This window comes from Mobula birostris, chromosome 7, assembly GCF_030028105.1.
Source record: "Mobula birostris isolate sMobBir1 chromosome 7, sMobBir1.hap1, whole genome shotgun sequence".
Classification (NCBI taxonomy): Eukaryota; Metazoa; Chordata; class Chondrichthyes; order Myliobatiformes; family Myliobatidae; genus Mobula; species Mobula birostris.
The window spans coordinates 66813241-66834046 of record NC_092376.1 but is presented as its reverse complement, the minus strand read 5'-3'; the positions used below and the strand labels follow the sequence as shown (position 1 = coordinate 66834046).

The 20806-nt window shown below is 39.3% G+C and overlaps 1 protein-coding gene across 1 annotated transcript in view; it reads right to left on the bottom strand.

The window, feature by feature from the left end:
* Window positions 1-20806, bottom strand: part of tmem135 (transmembrane protein 135) — a 435985-nt gene that overhangs the window by 349794 nt on the left and 65385 nt on the right. Inside the window, exon 4 of the mRNA XM_072263361.1 lies at window positions 6334-6367. Coding sequence (XP_072119462.1) covers window positions 6334-6367 — 34 coding nt within the window. The remainder of the gene's footprint in view (window positions 1-6333; window positions 6368-20806) is intronic.

Genomic DNA, 20806 nt, shown 5'->3' with positions numbered 1-20806 from the left:
GTGCTTGTCTGGAACACGGAAAGAAATCGACTCTTGGAGAAAGTGGACGTGTTGGAAAATTTTAGTAGATGTAATAACATTAAAATTGTTGGTCTTAAAGAAGGTATAGAGGGAGATAATCCAATAGAATTTTTTCAAAGATGGATCCCGAAAACCTTGCAAATGAAAGAGGAAGACCGATCAATTGAAATTGAGCGGGTACATAGAGCTCTAAGACCAAAACCACAAGATGACCAATATCCATGATCAATTTTAATAAAATTCTTAAGATTTCAAGACAAAGAAAGGATTCTACAGGCGGCTGCCCAAGCTGCCAAGAAGAGAAAAGGGCCACTGATGATAGAAGGGAAGAAAATTTTTTTCTACCCTGACATAAGTTATGAACTTTTGAAGCGAAGGAAGAAATTTAATCCAGTGAAAAAAGCCCTGTGGGATCACGGTTATCAATTTACATTGCGTTATCCTGCAACCTTGAAGATTTTTTTTGCCTGGTGGAGAAAAAAGATTTTTTGAAGATTACCGGAAAACGGAGGAGTTTGTGCGAGATTCTTTGAATATTCATCAGATACAAGAACAAACCTAGGGGAGCGAGATGGATTGAAGATGAAGACTGGATCAAGGATTAGGCCTGTTGGATTTTTAGGCAGATGAATATATACATATATTATTAATTATATGAGGGAGGGGAAGAAAGGTTAAAATTTGAGGAATATTAGCTGGGAATAATGACATTAATTTTTTTTTATATATATATATATATATACATACAATTTTTTGTTACAGGGGAGCTGGAAGAAACACTGACCAATCGCTACGTTATTCATGTGTGCAAGCATGGCAATAGCCACGACCCGCACAATGGAGGGGGGTAGTGTTGTGTATCTTTTCATTCACAACATTAGTGGGGGGGGGTATTTTGTTTTTTTCTTTTTTTTGTATCTTACCTACCTTTTTTTTTCTTTTTGCCTGGATGATTGGGAGGGAAACACATAGCAACATGGTGAAGTTCAAAGAGATTCCCCAGGGAACTATGAGAGTTGAGAAGCTAAGTAATGTTTTAGATTTTAAGAGATAAATATGAAACATTTTTGAATATTTGGAGCCTTTATTTATAGCTCCGATGATGAAGTTCTTGGTTCCTTGGGGGAAAGTAACAAATATATATTAAATTTACTTTTATCCCATGGAGCATGTGCAAACCTTCCAATATTCAGGCGGTTCTTTTTTTTTTCTTTTTCTTTTTTTCTTTTCTCTTTAGGTAGGAGTATATATCGGGGGGGGAGGGTAGATATTATTTTCTCATGTATCCCTTTGAAAACTCAATAAAAATTATATTTAAAAAAAGAGGATACTAAAAGCTTTTTCAAGTATATAAAGAGTAAAAGGCAGTTGAGAGTAGATATAGGACCGATAGAAAATGATGCTGAAGAAATTGTAATGGGAGATAAGGAGATGGTGGAGGAACTGAACGAGTATTTTGCATCAGTCTTCACTAAGGAAGACATCAGCAGTATACCGGACACTCAAGGGTGGCAGGAAAGAAAAGTGTGTGCAGTCATAATTACGACAGAAAAAGTACTCAGGAAGCTGAATAGTTTAAGGGTAGATAAATCTCCCGGACCAGATGGAATGCACCCTCGTGTTCTGAAGGAAGTAGCTGTGAAATTGCAGAGGCATTAGCGATGATCTTTCAAAAGTCGATAGACTCTGGCACGGGTTCCGGGGGACTGGAAGATTGCAAATGTCACTCCGCTATTTAAGAAGGGGGCAAGGAAGCAAAAAGGAAATTATAGACCTATTAGCTTGACATTGGTGGTTCGGAAGTTGTTGGAGTCGATTGCCAAGGATGAGGTTACAGAGTACCTGGAGGCATATGGCAAGATAGGCAGAACTCAGCATGGTTTCCTTAAAGGAAAATCCTGCCTGACAAACCTATTACAATTTTTTGAGGAAATCACAAGTAGGATAGACAAAGGAGATGCAGTGGATATTGTATATTTGGATTTTCAGAAGGCCTTTGACAAGGTGCCACACATGAGGCTGCTTAACAAGATAAGAGCCCATGGAATTATGGGAAAGTTACATACATGGATAGGGCGTAGGCTGATTGGCAGGACACAGAGAGTGGGAATTAAGGGATCCTATTCTGGTTGGCTGCCGGCTACCAGTGGTGTTCCACAAGGGTCCGTGTTAGGGCTGCTTCTTTTTACGTTGTACATCAACGATTTGGATTATGGAATAGATGGCTTTGCAGCTAAGTTTGCTGATGATACAAAGGTAGGTGGAGGGGCCGGTACTGCTGAAGAAACAAAGAGTCTGCGGAGAGACTTGGATAGATTGGAAGAATGGGCAGAGAAGTGGCAAATGAAATACAATGTTGGAAAGTGTACGGTTATGCACTTTGGCAGAAGAAATAAACGGGCAGACTATTATTTAAATGGGGAGAAAGTTCTGAGATGCAACGGGACTTGGGAGTCCTCGTGCAGGATACCCTTAAGGTTAACCTCCAGGTTGAGTCGGTGGTGAAGAAGGCAAATGCAATGTTGGCATTCATTTCTAGAGGAATAGAGTATAGGAGCAGGGATGTGATGTTGAGGCTCTATAAGGCGCTGGTAAGACCTCATGGAGTATTATGGGCTGTTTTGGGCTCCTTATATAAGAAAGGATGTGCTGACGTTGGAGAGGGTACAGCGAGGATTCACTAGAATGATTCCGGGAATGAGAGGATTAACATATGAGGAACATTTGTCCGCTGTTGGACTGTATTCCTTGGAGTTTAGAACAATGAGGGGGGACCTCATAGAAACATTTCAAATGTTGAAAGGCATGGACAGAGTGGATGTGACAAGAATGTTTCCCATGATGGGGGAGTCTACTACGAGAGGGCATGACTGAAGGATTGAAGGGTGCCCATTCAGAACAGAGATGCAAAGAAATTTCTTAGCCAGAGGGTGGTGAATCTATGGAATTTGTTGCCACGGGCAGCAGTGGAGGCCAAGTCATTGGGTGTATTTAAGGCAGAGATTGATAGGTATCTGAGTAGCCAGGGCATCAAAGGTTATGGTGCGAAGGCGGGGCAGTGGGACTAAATGGGAGAATGGATCAGCTCATGATAAAATGGCGGAGCAGACTCGATGGGCTGAATGGCCGACTTCTCCTTTGTCTTATGGTCTTATGTCCACTGACTACAGTTTTCCCCCAACTTAAAATCAACATATCTTCAAATTATTTGTATTATAACCTTCTAGAATTTAAGGCCTTGAGAACTATGTTAGCTAACTTGCTTTTGTTTTTGTGATTTCTGCAGAAGGATCTCTAAAATTACTCTGTACATCATTTATTCGATGATGTGTACATTTCTCATCATTTTCAAAGCATCCATAATCAAGCAATTCAGAAACAATTTGCAGGTTTCCCCCGCCATCCGAAGGTAGAGCGTTCCTATGAAACGGTTCGTAAGCCGGAATGTCGTAAAGTGAAGAAGCAATTACCATTTATTTATATGGGAAAAATTTGTGAGCATTTGCAGACCCAAAAAAATAACCTACCAAATCATGCCAAATAACACATAAAACCTAAAATAACAGTAACATATAGTAAAAGCAGGAATGATATGATAAATACATAGCCTGTATAAAGTAGAAATACTTTTCTACAATCATTGCTGCACTGTTCTGCTTAGCAAAAATCTCACGCAAGTGCTCTTGGCAGAGACACTCTCTCCAGTAACCTTTAAGCTATGAAGCTGCCAAATCATACCAAAAACACATAAAAATACACAGCCTATATAAAGTAGAAATAATGTATGTACAGTGTAGTATCACTTACCGGAATCGGGAAGACAGCACCGAGCACACTGATGATGGTGTGTTAGGCTGAGTCATCGGAGGATGGGGTGGTACAGTGGTCCCTAACCTCCAGGCCACCGACCGATACCGATCCACGAAGCATGCAGTGGTGCAGCGGTAGCCCGGACGCACCCAACACATCTTTAAGAAAAAAGCCAGAATAATTAGGTGCCGCCGGGCCAGTAAATGTTGGCCCAGATCAGAGGCGATTGCCGACTGCGTTGCCTCTGATCTGAACTGACATTTACGTGCCGGGTGGCACCTAATTAATTAGCTTTGTTTATTTCGACTTTATTCTTAAGGATGTGTTGGGTGCGTCCCGGCTACCACTGCGTTCTCCGCGGCAATGTACGAGTCCGTGGCCCAGGGGTTGGGGTGGTGGGACACTGGGGTGTCATCTCATCATCGTCTGTTTCCATCAGGGCAGGCAGGTCATCTTCTTCTTTCTCTGCCTGCCTCGTGTCGAAGGTCGAGGTTTGTCAGCTGCTGTGGCTGATGTGGAAGGCTTGAAAAATGACAGTATGCTTGACTGCTTAGCCTCGCGCATTTTTCTATCATACAGTTCTTTGTAAGCACTCAAATCATCCTGCAAATATGCCCTAAACCTATGCACCCTTTCAAAATTAAAGTAGCACTTTTCTGCAATCATTGCAGCGAAAATCTCAAGCAGTTGCTTCACATTCAGATCCTGGACGACTTCACTATCAGTCCATTCGCTAATGCATTCAGTTTCGATTGTTATCCTTTCCTCTTCCAATTGCATCAGCTCTTCATCTATCAGTTCTTGGTCATGGGATGCCAAAACCCCTTCAACATCATCTTCGTCGACTTCCACAAGCCAAACTCATTTTGTCCTTACTTCGTTCACCACGTTCGAAACGCTTAATTGTGTCTAGTTTTACGCTAGGTGTAACACCCTTATGAGCTCTTTTAGGCTTTTCCGATACCTTAGAACTCATCTTGCTAACGGCTGCTCACAGGCACGTGTTTAAGCAATACCAGCTAGAATGCAGTTCTGGGCGAGGAGCTTGGCTGCTCAGGGTGCGCGCTGCCTTTTCTCTTAACAGTGAAAACACCTTCTGTTAGCGAAAACAGGGAACTAATGTCGGTCTTTCGTAACAGTGAGGTTTCGTAAAGCAAACGTTTGAAAAGCGGGGTACACCTGTATCCTCCTATGCCAACAAACTTTTGAATGTTCCATAAACATTGCCTCATTATTCCTTTCTTTCTGCACTATTTCATAATTTTAGGTAAGTTGTAGTGTTTGTACTGTACTGCTGCTAAAAACAACAAATTTCATGTCATATAATAGTTACAATAAACCGGATTCTGATTTAGAGTTCAAAAATTACCATATCAGAGAATGTAATAAAGTTTGCTTGTAAATTTATTTCTCATTAAGACACTCACTGAAAAAAAGGAAAACTGAACTTCAGTTGGTGAAATTAAAATGATTAAAACATGGCAGTTTAACACTACACACTTAATGAAACCATAATTTGCAAAGAAGCAGGTGCTATGATCCATCTTATTAAAAACTATCTACTGCTTCAAGTCAATCATATGACATTAAAGATTAAACTATTTTAATTGGTTACTTAAAAATATTCTTCCTAATGGTGTTGAGTCATGCTGTGATATTATTGCTTGGTTCTTGGCAATTTTCCAGTATCTTTGTATGTGAGCTATAGGTGAGAAGGTGTTGGCAGAATTCTGTTTACAGTGAAGTCCAACCTGACCTTATTCAACACTGTGCATTTTTGAGAAGTCACTGGAAGAGTGATTCGAAACAACAGCAGTGGTTTTTATTTTGTTTAAGTTTAGATCAATTGGAATCATCACACCATTACCCTGCTTGAAGTTAGTTAACAAAACACAAATCACGATCGCATTCCACACCTTAATCTATAAAATGGTGTAGTTTATTGGAGCAAAAAAAAACAGATTTTCTGCATCTATTAATCACAAGTTAATCAGTAAAATGTGTCATAACAAGTTTGCGTATGCACTGCCAATTACAACCCACATCATAGTACTCAAGATGAAAACCATATGTCCCAAATAACATTAATCTGTAGAAGCAACCATTCTTGACAGAACAGCTTCAATTTCCTCTCCTGGCATAGCTCATTAATAAGTTACATATCCAAAATCAAATTATATCAAAATTCATTTTCAAGAAAATTATACTATCAGCACAACAGCCTCAGGTTTATGTAAATTTTCATAAGGATTGAATCTTAAGAAATGCTTTTTCTTCCCCTCAATATCAAATGGTTTCTAATACATTACATGCTGGCAAGTAGTAAGAATCATGTTTAATACAACAGTAACACTGTTCCAAACTAAGCTGCTAACTATCCATAAAATTAACTTAGAAACAAATACAACAAAATTCCATCCTGCAAACTTATGACAATAAGATCAAAAGTAAGAGTTTGTGGCAACCAAGCAAAGCAAACCTCAGAAAAAAGAAGTTACTTACCAAGTTAGCCATATAAATTGTCAAGAGGCCTCTCCTGTAAACCAATAAGAAATTGTTAGTAATTCACTCAAGTTCAGATCTTATAAATATTCCTATAAAATATTTCTTTACAAACTACAACTGCATTTGAAAAAGAAACATCAAAATCTTTAAGGACTTTCATAAATTATTCTTGAATTTAAAAGTGAAATAGTGACAAGCTTCAAGCGAACTGCATCACTTCACAGAGATGGAGCTGATGAGGGACTTTTAAATCAGAAAGGGAAAAAAAACAAGCTTGAATATCCGTCACAACACTCACAAAATGCTGGAGAAACTCCGCAAGTCAGGCAGCATCTCTGGAGAGGAATAAATAGTCGACATTTTGGGGTGAGAATTCCTGATGAAGGATCTTGACAAAAAAAAGTCAACTATTTATTCCTCTCCATAGATACAGCCTGACTTGCTAAGTTCCTCCAGCATTTTGAGTGTCGTGCTCAAGGTCTCAAGCATCTACAGAATCTTGTGTTGCTGAGTATCCCCTTTGCACATTCCAATGATGAATTATGCAACATTTGCAACAAAGTGCATATTTTTGTTTGCTACAGCGCATACAATAAAAACTAATTTTCATACACTCCCAATGATTGTGTAAATGTTGTGAACTGCTTTATCATCACTGTAAGAAAAGCTTTTAAGTTGAGCCAATGAAAAATCTGTGGTAAAACAGATTTGGCACTTAATGCATTCAGAAAACTTCTAATCTCCATTCACCACTCTTACAAAGTTTTAATGCATACATAACACCACTCTTTCACAAGACTGACAAGAATGCAAATCCAATGGCGTAACAGAGATATAAACTGACAGCACAAAAGGTATCTGCAATGTGTCAGGGGCACAGGTCTATGTAGGTTTGGCTAATTCAAACAAATCCAGAGTCATAAGGTCATTCATTACTTTGCTGTTAAGTCTGACAATATCAACAAAACTTCATTTCTCTCCTGTCAGTTTTAGTTTCCTATGAGCATTAAAACTAACAGGGCATTTCATCTAAAAGATGCTAAATTGATTAAGTGACCAAAGATGACAACCACTATTGCTTAGCATGGTAAGTAAATTTGCAGTACCGCACATCTGTCAGTAGTTCCCTTTCAAAGTCGTTACTATTTAAATAGACACCATCATTCCGAGTTATCTGCCCTTGGAAGTTGTTTCTGCATACACATGGACTTTCACATGGAATTTCGAAAGTATTTATAGAGGGCTGTAATCCTGCACTGATTACTATGGATACATCTAGCAGCATCTTGAAGAACTTGTTTACCTTTGAATTTCCATACCTAGAATTTGAGAGGATTATCCTTAACAAAATTGCAAAGATTTTTGTTTAAGAAGTGAACAGAAATGCTCCAGGATTTTTAGAATCATTGATTGAGTTGAACAATCAAGTTACTCATAGTACAAGCAGAACAAGGGATTAGACTGCACATCTATACGGTTCACTGGCTGCCACACCTTTCAAAATACAATCAGGACCTCCTACTAATGAAATTGTTTTAAAAAACAACTCAAAATATAACCAGATGAACCTAATTCCAAATTCCACTGGTGTAGCAGATCTAATTAAAGCATATCAGAACATCATACCATAGTTATTACAAAACTATATACACAGAAAAAATATTCTCCAGCATGCAGCTAACACATAATTGAAGAGCGCTGGACCATGCACATCAATACTCACGTCATTCTACAGAAGCACAGTAAGGAGCATCCTAACAATCGGCATCGCCACATGGTACGGAAATTGCACTGCAGCGGACGGGAAGACTCTACAACCGGTAGTCAAAACTGCATACTGCATCACCATCAAGGATGTATATACAGAAAGGTGCCAGAAAAGAGTCAGTAACGTCATGAAGGACCTACTCACCCTGCCTATGATCTATTTGTCCCATACCCATCGGGGGAGGCTATGTAGCACCCACGCCAGAACCACCAGGCTCAAAAATAGTTACTTTCCCAAACAGTAAGGCTGATCAACACCTCCGCCCACTACTAACCCACCAACTCACACTTCCACAACCCCGAACACCACTACTTTATCAATTCTTGTCAGTCACCTTATGCAGAGACACTCTTGTGCCTAGCATTACTTTATGGACATACAATCAATCAAGCTATCTTATGTATTTATATTTATTGTGTTTTTCACTGATATTATGTTCTTTGTCTTATTATGGTCTTTTTTGTGCTGCATCAGATCCGAAGTACCAATTATTTTGCTCTCCTTTACACTTAGAAACAGAAAACCTACAGCACAATACAGACCCTTCGGCCCACAAAGCTGTGCCAAACATGTCCTTACCTTAGAAATTACCTAGGGTTACCCATAGCCCTCTATTTTTCTGAGCTCCATGTACCTGTTCAGGAGTCTCTTAAAAGACCCTATTGTATCCGCCTCCATCACCGTCGCCAGCAGCCCATTCCACACACACACCATTCTCTGCGTAAAAAACTTACCCCTGACATCTCCTCTGTACCTACTTCCAACCACCTTAAAACTGTGCCCTCTTGTGCTAGCCATTCCAGGCCTGGAAAAAAACTCTCTGACTAGCCACACGATCAATGTTTCTCATCACCTTATACACATCAGGTCACCTCTCATCCTCCATTCACTCAATCTATTCTCAAAAGGCATGCTCCCCAATCAAGGCAACATCCTTGTAAATCTCCTCTGCACCCTTTCTATGGTTATGCTTTCTTAACCACAGAGTCAACCTGCACAGCAGCTTTGGGTGTCGTATGGACTCGGACCCCAAGATCCCTCTGATCCTCCACACTACCAAGAGTCTTACCATTAATACTATATTCTGCCATCATATTTGACCTACCAAAATACAGTAAACCACCTCAGGCTTATCTGGGTTGAACTCCATCTGCCACTTCTCAGCCCAGTTTTGCATCTTATCAGTACTTGTGTACTGGGAATGACACTAAACAATCTTGAATCAAGAGCAAGAAAGATAGGAGGGTCATAAGCCATTAAGATAATCAAAAAATTATCATAAATCAACTATCTCAAAATCTGACAAATGTAATTTCACAAGATCCCTACAAATGATTCATCAATTTCTTTGTGCTGGTGGTTCAACACAAGTGCTATTAAAGATTTTCATCAAACTGGCAAAACCAAACTAACCCTTTGTAATTGGTAGACAAAAGTATACACTTTAAACAAATGGTGCACAGCTTCAGCAAACAAATCTAGAACAAACATAATTAAAATACTGCAGAAATTACAAATTAGGCTTCCATTGACATAATTTCCTACAATATTTTATGACTTTTTATACTGAAGGTTTATAAAAAAATTTAAATTGCAACAAGTAGTCAATAGTATGGCAACACCTGTGGTGCAAAAATGTTAATATTTCAAATCACTGAAGTTTCATCGGAACTAGAAAAAGTTTTTTTTAAGTCAGGTTATGAGACGCAGAGAAAGGGCAGGAAGGAAAAAAACAAATGGGATGATGTGTAACAGGTTGGGAGATATAATGGGCTGGAAGGTAGAGATTAATTGATGAAAGTCAATTGTGTATGGGGAATGAGACAATAAAACTAGAAATAAAACAAAATGCTGGAGGAACTCAGTAGGCCTGACAGCATTAAGATTTTCTTGTGTTTGTGATACTAGAAATAAAAGATGGTCAAAACAGTTACGATAGAGAAAGTTTAGTTCGAATTAAAATCAAATATTAAGTTAACATTAAGTTTGAAGAATGTTACGTTCTTCAAAAGAAGAATAGAATGGAATTCTTAAAAGTAAGCGGGATGGAGCTGTATCAGAGGCAATGTCAGAAATGCTAAAATATAGCTGAAACTGATCATTAGAATATAGCCAAAGAATATAGCCAAAGAGCTAATTACTGACTACAGGAGAATTAAAAATTGAAGGTCCATGAGCCAGTGCTCATTAGGGAATAGGAGGTGGTGAGACTCAGTAACTTTAAATTCCTGGGTATTATCATATCAGAGGATCTGTACTGGGATCAGCACATAAGCCATTTCAAAGAAAACACAGCAGCGCCTCTACTTTCTTAGAAGTTTGTGCACATTCTGCATGTCATCTAATACGCTGACAAACTCCTATAGATGCACAGTGGAGAGTAGGAGAGTATCCCGACTAGTTGCCTCATGGTCTGATATGGAAACACCAGAGCACAAGAATGGAAAAGGCTACAAAAGGTGATGGATACAGGCCAATTCATCACAGGGAAACAAACCCCTCTCCACAATTGAGCACATCTGCAAAGCGTGCTCACTTAAGAAAGCAGCATCCATCAAGGGCAAAGATCTTGCTTCAAGGATCAAAATCAGTCTGAAGAAATTCAACATTACATCTGAAAACTAGGAAGGCATTGCACCTGGAGAAAATCTGTCCAAGAGGGAGCTGTCTCAACTGTGACAGCAATCTCAACTGTGCTGCAGAAAACAAGTGGCAACTGCAAAATCAGAGACAGAACAACCGAAATATCCAACCACTAACCACAGGCCTATGCCTCTTGCCTGCACGGCATCAAAATATGCAGATCCTAGATCGGCTTCTACAGCCACCTGATGCCCCACCAATAGATAATCCCTTAGGAAAACATCTTACTCGCCTCAAGTGATCGCACTACTACTATACCATTCAGAACCAAACAATGCAGATAACTGAGGCAAAGGAAGACAGATATTAGACAAGAAGAATGACTAGCCAATGATGAAAAAGAAAAGATCATCATTTTGAACAATTCAATGAAGACTGGAGGTAATTGGAAGAAATAAATTCAGAATCAGACTTTTTTTTCTCACTGGCGTATGCTATATGACATGAAATTTGTTGTTCTGTGGTAGAACAGTACAAAGACATAAAATTACTAGAAAATTATAAAATAAACTGCACAAAAAGAAAGAAATAAGAGTTAGGGTTCATGGGCCAATCAGAAATCTGATGGCAGAAGGAAAGAAGCTTAATTGTTTAATGTGGGTCTTCAGATTCCCTGATGATAGTAACGAGAAGAGGGCATGTCCCAGATTGTGAAAGATGCTGCCTTCTTGAAGCACTGCCTCTTTAAGATGTCCTTGATGGTGGTCAGGGTTGTGCCTGTGGTGGACCTGGCTGAGTCTACAGCACTTTGCAGTCTCTTGTGATCCTACATATTGGAACCAGTCTGTGACAAGATCAATAAATTGTCTAGACAGCAAATTTCTTTCACTTGGCATGTCAGTAGTATTGTTTGATTCCAAATTATCTACCAAATCAATTCCTATTAACAATAGCAGCATAAAGGATATAACAAAAGCTTTTTCTTAAAAAAATCAAACTGTACATTGCAATGAAATTCTCCAAGCAATTACTATAGTCTAAGTACTGTTCAAATCATTACAGGTGGGTAGACTTCAGATCTGTACAGTATTTGAGATCAAAACCAAATGTAAATTAATTTGACAGCATAATAAACAAATAACACATTATATGGATATATCTTATGTGCTTTAGCTCACTACTCTGCAGTTTATAGCTATAGGTCTAGCCAGTGATCCTATGAGTCTTTACAAATAAAAGCTGCAGTAAGCATTGCCAGCCCAATTAGACATTATATAGTGAATACTTCAATAGACACTTGCAATTAGACATCTATAGTAAGCATTTTAAGTTATGTGTCAACTGCTATGAAACACATCATAGCCTAATGCAATGAGCATGATAAAATGCTTTCCAAATATTAAGTATAAAGACCCAAGTACAAACTTAAATAATATAAATGTTATCTCTGAATGATTCTGACCATTTAAAGAATTTGTTTAAAACTTAATGAGAAGAAACACAAAAAAGCAGATGAAAGAAAAATATACAGAAATGCAAAAAGCCAGAGTTCTATTTTGAACTTCTACAAAATAAAACACTTTGGTTAATATTAAGCATGCACACTTTTCAAAATTTGCTGTTCTCTGGGTGCAAAAACTCGAAGTTGCTTGTACTTTCAATTGCCAATAAATTCCCCACTTATCCACATCCAAATCCCTTGTTCAATTACATGTATGCCATTTCTCTCCAAACCCAATTTGAAAAGACATTCTTTCCATTCACAGAAGTTTTGTTCTCCATTTCCTATCTACTTAACACCACTTCTTCACTTCCAGGACAACTTAAGTGAGCACTTATTTTCCTCCTAAAGCTATCCTCTGGCATATGCACAGAAGTTTGTTCACAGAAGCTACTAGGCTAGAAATCCCTGTCACCAAGAAGTCATCTGTGCTCGTCACAGGCCTTCAAAGTCCAGAGTTATCAACCAAAACCTTTGAAAGCACCCAAATGTCATGAGCACTCTAAAAAAAACTCAAACTAAAATACTAAAGAACAGACAGACCTTCCATGCATAAAATTAATCTTTCCAAAACACCCTTGTTCCTACCTCAGGCATGGCCTTACTATAACTCAGTCAATTGAATTATTTCATTCTAACACCCGAATAGCAATCCCTCTCACATTCAGATGATTGAGTTAATGTTACTGCATCGGACAGGTTCCTCAGTACAAGCGTAAACAGTAAAGTGATGATTTGTGCTGACATTAACAGAGGGATAAATATTGCCTGGGTCTCTGTTTTTCTTCAAAGCTATGCCAGCTAAGAGAGCAAACAGGGCCTTGCTACAAAGCATAAACTAAGATTTTTTAATATTCACATCTCTGCAGAGGGATTTGAACAATATTTTGACTCAGAAGAAAATGCTACCAGTAAGCTGCATCTGACACCTTCTTGAGTCACAAAGATGATTCTATAGGGCTCACCTCAACCATTTCAGCCACTTCATTTGGTGCTGATGTTCTGATTCAAACAATTCTCTTGGTAGAGTTTTTCCTATTGGATTAGGTTTGTAAGAGACTAAGCTACATTTCCAATCTCCAAAACAAATAGAAAAATGACATCTATATCCATAATTCAGGGTAGCTATTGAAAATACTGGACTATAGCTGAAGGCAGCTGGGGCACATGACCCATAGTGAACAATCAAATGTACAGCCAAGTAAAGTTATCTTACTTATAAAACAAAATTTGAAGAATATAGAAAGCATGCTTCTCATAATTAAAAAAATCAATTTGGCCAGAGAGCTTTAATAACTCTCTTTATATTCAATGGCCAAACCCACAACTCTAAAACTGTCGAAATCCATTTTAAAACAGAACTCAAATATAATTAATTCCCCAAATCATTTCAATACAAGAAACAAAACTCCCAAAATTCAAAAACCTCAGAGCAAGTATTAATCTGGTATATAGCGGCTCAAAATGATCTGGCACACTATTGACTATAAAATGTTTGGTCTTTTGGCTGTGTATTTGAAATGAAGGCCTCCTTCCTGCCAGAATAAATACTTCATATGTAAGTTCCACAATAAGTAGGAGCTATGTTGGATTTCTTTATGTTAATTAGTTTTCCAGTAAATGTCTGAAATGGAACTGGAATGCAAATCATATTTGATGTTATCATTGGCCATAAGCTTGCTTCATTACAGAAGTAACTTCCACCCTTCACCTGTTAAGACGGCTCCATTACTTTTGTCATTCACATTTTCCTGCCTTCATCCCAACCTCAGGACGTCAGAACGAAGGGTTTCGGTCCGAAACATCGACTGTACCTCTTCCTAGAGATGCTGCCTGGCTTGCTGCGTTCACCAGCAACTTTGATGTGCGTTGCTTGAATTCCCAGCATCCGCAGAATTCCTCGTATTTCCAGCATATTTCTTCTTCCAAGCTCTGCCATTATGAAGTTGTGCATGTCTCATCACTTAGTTATCATACCTGTACTTACCTCTTGGTTTGCCATGCATCAATATTAATATTCGATCAAACTTGAAATTCATCAGTTGCCTCCCTATGCTCTTAATCTGCTTTCCTTGTCACTGTTATCCTTTCAAATGCTACAAGGTTCTGAGTTATTTTAGTTTAGTCAATGCATAGGAGGATCTTTTTATTTTTTAATTTGCGCATACTCCTATTGCAAGACCAATTATTTTGAACACAACTACTGAAAAAATCTTCAGGATATTAACAGCAACAGAAAGAGCACTTCTGAAATACTAAGATTTTCTATAAGACTAAAAAAAGCAAAAATCTACAGTTAGGTATAGATCATATTCAACATGTAAAGATCCTGAACGACCACACAAACTCGATTAAAATTAAAATACAAAATAAAAACAAAATGTACTGAAAATACAGATGTCAATCAAGATATGCAGGCAAAAAGATGTACAGGATTCAGGTTTGTATCCTTCAGAAAAAAAATAAATAGACCGGCTAATTAAATGAAAACAGGAAAATAAATATATGATGATAAAGAATCATAGGAATGATGTTATAGGTTATCTCAATAAAATTCTAAGACTTTACAGAATAAACAAGAGACATAAAATGCTATGGAAATAAGTTTTAAAAATAAAAGTAGAAGACTTAGAAAATAAAGAAACAAGAGATTAAGAAGCAAGTTCACATCTTGAAATAAAGATACATTTGTGTTTACTTATCTTACTGTACTTATTTGTGTTGCGCACGTGGCCAAGTGGTTAAGGCGCTCATCTAGTTATCTCAAGGTCCCTCGTTCGAGCCTCAGCTGTGGCAGCATGTTTGTGCCCTTGAGCAAGGCACTTAATCATACATTGCTCTAGTCTGTGCGAGGAGTGGCGCCCCACACAGACTTCCAATCTGCACGATGTAAGGCATGAAAATGCCCGACGCAGGTCTCTCATGGTCTGAGTCAACATTCTCCTGTCTTACTGAAACCATTTTCAAATCCAATAGTGTCTTAAAAAATTTAACACATCAGATTGCACTGACTTCCTCTTGAACAGATTAGAACTCCGGTGCAATATGCATATAAAATATCAGGCGAAACATTGACCTATTTTACATTGTTCTTGCCATCTGAGAGACAAATTCTACAATGGTGCACAACACTTTCTTGGCAATCCAATCACATTAGGGGCCACTCAAGCAAAATGCGTTATTTTAAATTGTAAATGTTTTAGCCACATAAATGAATGGACAACTGCTAGAATTTGTTAGCTAGTTAGCTTCTGTTCAAACAATGCCCTAGTTTCCTTTACTACCAATCAAACAATTAATCCATTTTCCTTATTTAAAATACTGAAATTCATTCTTCACAGCTTTGTGTGTTTGATAGCATAAAATGGTTATAATCCTTTGATTATCAACCCTTGACACTTAATCCCAGCATGGGCATGTACTGTAACTAGAAAGCGCCTCAAAAATTGTTTTACAAGTGAAATTAAGCTTCAATTATTTAAAACAAAGCAAATTCCATCCCCACTCTCAATCATGACTCTACAATTTGCCTTGCTTTTTGACCTCTCAAAAGTGACCAATATAGTCACTCACAACACGCTGGAGGAACTCAGCAGGTTGGGCAGCATCCGCGGAAAAGATCGGTCGACGTTTCCGGCCAGAACCCTTTGTCAGGATTGTAGAGGGAAGGGACAGAGGCCCTATAAAGAAGGTGGGGGGAGGGTGGGAAGGAGAAGGCTGGTAGGTTCCTGGTGAGAAACTAGTTTTCCCCTACTCCTTCTTCACCTTTCCTGCCTATCACCTCCCTGCTTCCCCTCCCCCACCCCTTTATCTTTCCCCTTACTGGTTTTTCACGGAATATTCCCCAGGCTGCTCCTCGAGGCGAGAGTAGAGATTGATGAGCCTCTGGCTAGGATCTTTATTTTCTCATTGTCCACGGGAATGGTACCGGAGGATTGGAGGGAGGCGAATGTTGTCCCCTTGTTCAAAAAAGGTCGTAGGGATAGTCCAGGTAATTATAGACCAACCAGCCTTACGTCTGTGGTGGGAAAGCTATTGGAAAAGATCCTTACAGATAGGATCTATGGGCATTTAGAAAATCATGGTCTGATCAGGGAGAGTCAGCATGGCTTTATGAAGGGCAGATCATGTCTAACAAGCCTGATAGAGTTCTTTGAGGAGGTGACCAGCCATATAGATGAGGGTAGTGCAGTGGATGTGATCTATATGGATTTTAGTAAGGCATTTGACAAGGTTCCACACGATAGGCTTATTCAGAATGTCAGAAGGCATGCGATCCAGGGAAGGGGTCAGAAGGCATGCGATCCAGGGAAGTTTGGCCAGGTGGATTCAGAATTGGCTTGCCTGCAGAAGGCAGAGGGTTGGAGGGAGTACATTTGGACTGGAGGGTTGTGACTAGTGGTGTCCCACAAGGATCTGTTCTGGGACCTCTACTTTTCGTGATGTTTATTAACAACCTGGATGTGGGGGTAGAAGGATGGGTTGGCAAGTTTGCAGACGACACATAGGTTGGTGGTGTTGTGGATAGTGTAGAGGATTGTCGAAGATTGCAGAGAGACATTGATAGGATGCAGAAGTGGGCTGAGAAGTAGCAGATGGAGTTCAACCCAGAGAAGTGTGAGGTGGTACACTTTGGAAGGACAAACTCCAAGGCAAAGTACAAAGTAAATAGCAAGGTACTTGATAGTGTGGAGGAGCAGAGGGATCTTGGGGTACATGTCCACAAATCCCTGAAAGTTGTCTCACAGGTAGATAGGGTAGTTAAGAAAGCTTATGGGGTGCTAGCTTTCATAAATCGAGGGATAGAGTTTAAGAGTCGTGAGGTAATGATGCAGCTCTATAAAACTCTGGCTCGGCTACACTTGGAGTACTGTGTCCAGTTTTGGTCGCCTCACTATAGGAAGGATGTGGACGCATTGAAAAAGGTACAGAGGAGATTTACCAGGATGCTGCCTGGTTTAGGGAGTGTGGATTATGATCAGAGATTAAGGGAGCTAGGGCTTTATTCTTTGGAGAGAAGGAGGATGAGAGGAGACATGATATGAGAGGTATACAAGATATTAAGAGGAATAGATAGAGTGAACAGCCAGCGCCTCTTCCCCAGGGCACCACTGCTCAATACAAGAGGACACGGCTTTAAGGTAAGGGGTGGGAAGTTCAAGGGGATATTAGAGGAAAGTTTTTACTCAGAGAGTGGTTGGTGCGTGGAATACACTGCCTGAGTCAGTGGTGGAGGCAGATACACCAGTGAAATTTAAGAGACTACTAGACAGGTATATGGAGGAATTTAAGGCGGGGGGTTATATGGGAGGCAGGGTTTGAGGGTCGGCGCAACATTGTGGGCCGAAGGGCCTGTACTGTGCTGTACTGTTCTATGTTCTATGTAAAAAACTTGAAATATGGGAATTATCCATTTAAATACATCTAGTTATGTTTTGCCTCAAATTAATGAATAACACATGCTAGAAAATCATTTGTGCTTAACCAAGGATGCCAATTAGTAATCAAAGAACTCCAGTTTAGTTTTTCAGTCCCACCATTGCTGGTGCCCCATCAGTTGTGATGCCAATCAGCTTCGACACAATAAGTTTCATCTCTGACATCATTTTCAGCAAAGCTTCAAAAATGTCTGTTCCAGTAACCGTGTCCTTCATAGGAATTAATTGAATAAACTCTTCAAAAATTTGAAAAGTTGAGGTCACTCCTCACACAAACACTGCAAGTTGAGCAGTGTCTCTCAAGTCTGTGCTCTCATTAAGTGCAATTGGAAAAAAATGCAATTCGTTGCAGGCATCCCTTAAACAACTTTAACATCTGCTGACATTTCTTCAACTCGCCGAGTGTTTGTTTTTGCTGACAGGCTGATCGATGCAAATAAAGATTTTTTTTCCCAGGACAAACAATATCCACCACTGCCAGTAAACATTCTTTGAGAAACTCTCCATTTGTAAAAGGCTTCATCTTTTCTGCAATACGTTTTGAGACTTCGTAGCTGGAATGGGTATTTCCTTCATTTTCACTGATTTTTCGGCACTCAGCATCTACCTTCCTGCGTTTTGCATTCATTGCCATTGGAATTTTTTTCTTTGATTTTCTTTCGAAACGCAAGTTATTCAACAAGTATCGTAGCACACATAAATATCTGGATATTTAGTGTGGATTTCTCGTTAAAACACAGTGATGCTGTTTCTGTTTACAAATTTGAACGAGCCCATCTGAAAACCTGTGCGTGCACGGAGAGTACCTAATACATATCAGTAAGGTAGTCTGCCTTCCCGTCATTTGTATATACCAGTGTTTGGTTTGGAACAAAACGGAACCTGGGGCCAGTGTAACAAGACGCCATGCATGTCTATCAGTGTGGTCACATGAAACACTCAGAATAAGGAAAAATCGCTTGCAGGCTGGATAAGCGTAGTATCCCAATATTTGCTCGCGGGCTGGTGAAAATACCTTTGCAGGCCAGATGTGACCCACGGGCTGTAGGTTGCCTACCCCTGGGCTAGAGGAACACAGCAAGTCAGGCAGCATCTATGGTGGGAAATTAACTGTTGGTTTTGGGCAAGACCCTTCAGCAGGTCTAACCAGCCTTGATGATGGGTCTCAGCCAAAAACATTGACTGCTTATTCCTCTCCTTGGATCTTGCTGATCTACTGAGTTCATTCAGCCTTTGTGTGATATTGGTCAAGATTTCCAGCATATGCAGAACCTCTCGTTCTTTGATTTGGGTAATGACTACGGCTACATCCACACTAGACTGGATAAATCCGTAACTGAAGCTTTTTCTCTTCGTTTTGACCCTCCGTCCACACTGAAATGGCGTTTTCCTCCCTCAAAAACTGAGCTTTTCTAAAACACTCTCCAGAGTGTGTAAATCTGAAAACGCCAGTTGGGCAGGGTAAACGGAGCTTTTTAAAAACGCTGTCATGACGTGCCGGAACGGATGGTGGCAGCACCATGGCATTTCATTGTTTTCTTAAATGCATATAGCGTTCTTTATAGCAGTCAAAGATGTCATTGTATTTGGTTTGGCACGACTCCCAGTCCACGTTCTCCACTGCTTTGCTGACTTTGCTGTCGTTTGTAACTTGCAGAAGCAGCTCGACTTCATCGTCTGTCCAAACGAAGAAGTCCGGTCTGCTATTTCCAGCGGAGGTTTTCTTTGTATTCCTCGAAGACATTGTTGAAAACTTTCTTTCGCTGTTGCTGTAGGTACTCTAGTTTTTGACCAATGGAAATAGCACAACGCCGCCGCAGAAACGGAAATAGTATACTGTTTCCTCTTCGCTTGTTTTCTGTCGATGTGTCCTGCATATGCCCAGTAGGAGGAGATTTGCCAATACCCATTTTAATGTGGACGGAAGTATTTTCAAAAACGCCTGGCGTGGACGCTTATCGTTTTTACGCGAAACCGGTGTTTTCAAAATTATCCGGTCTAGTGGGACGTAGCTTACAAGTTTATACTGTAAACGTAAGTAAAGTCCTTCATATCTACAAGTTAATTACCATGAAACAATCAGCACTAAAGATTGATGTATTCAAAATGAAACACAAATTCACTCGTTTATGATTCCTTTCTCACCTAAATCTGCATCACAAAACCTTTCCCACACACCTAGACTGTAATCCAATTAAAAGAGCTGAAGATCTAAAATCAGAAAATTCCCAACTTCCCAAAGCCTTTGTAACCATAATATTTCTATCCATTACTGATTTACATTATTTTCTAGAGCTCTAAGAACATTGCTCTTAATAGTCTTACTGAATACAAGCAATTTTCTTTAAATTCAAAATTATATCTTAGTATTCCTTTTACACTTTAAGGATATGCACAAATATAAGTTAAACACAAGAGATTCTGCAGATGCTGGAAATCCAAAATAACAAATACAAAATACTAGAGGAACTCAGCAGATCAGGCAACATCTGTGGAAAGGAATAAACAGCTGACATTTCAGGCCAAGACCATTCATCAGGACTAGAGTCCAGACCTGTTAAACTCCTCCAGCATTCTGTATGCGTTACTCCAAGTATACTTTACCGTCCTTGTACTGTTTCAACCTGCAAAATTAAATCAATTACCAAATAAACTTAAAACAGTTAAGATGAAAAGGTGAGTTAAAGTTCAGTATAATGCAGTTATCAAATTTCATGAATTCACACCTTTTTTCCCAAATTTCCTCTGAAGTTTTTTTCTAGTTTGTAGAATACATTCAAAAAGAACCAGCTGATATATAATGGTGCCAGAGCAAAATCTGCTTTGGATTTTTGAGAAAAGAGGCCAAGCAATAGCTTAAAGCATCCAAATCTAGAATCAGGACTGGATTACAGGATAGGAAAAATTGGAAAACAATGGGAGAATAGGAAAGCACATTGGCTGCGATCTGTAATTCTGAAGGGAATCAGTGGTATTCAATTATTCCCCACACCAGTCAGTCCAGGAACAAGTGGACTCATTTCAAGTCCACAACTCAGCAGTAACTTGACTTCATGTGATGACCAATGGCAACTAAAGTTGCTGGTATTCCCCAGTAGTATGCTGTGAAATCCACCTTTCCAAACTTGTGCCAGTCACATCTGGCAGTTCAATGGGCATTTGAAAACTGCAGAATTTAGA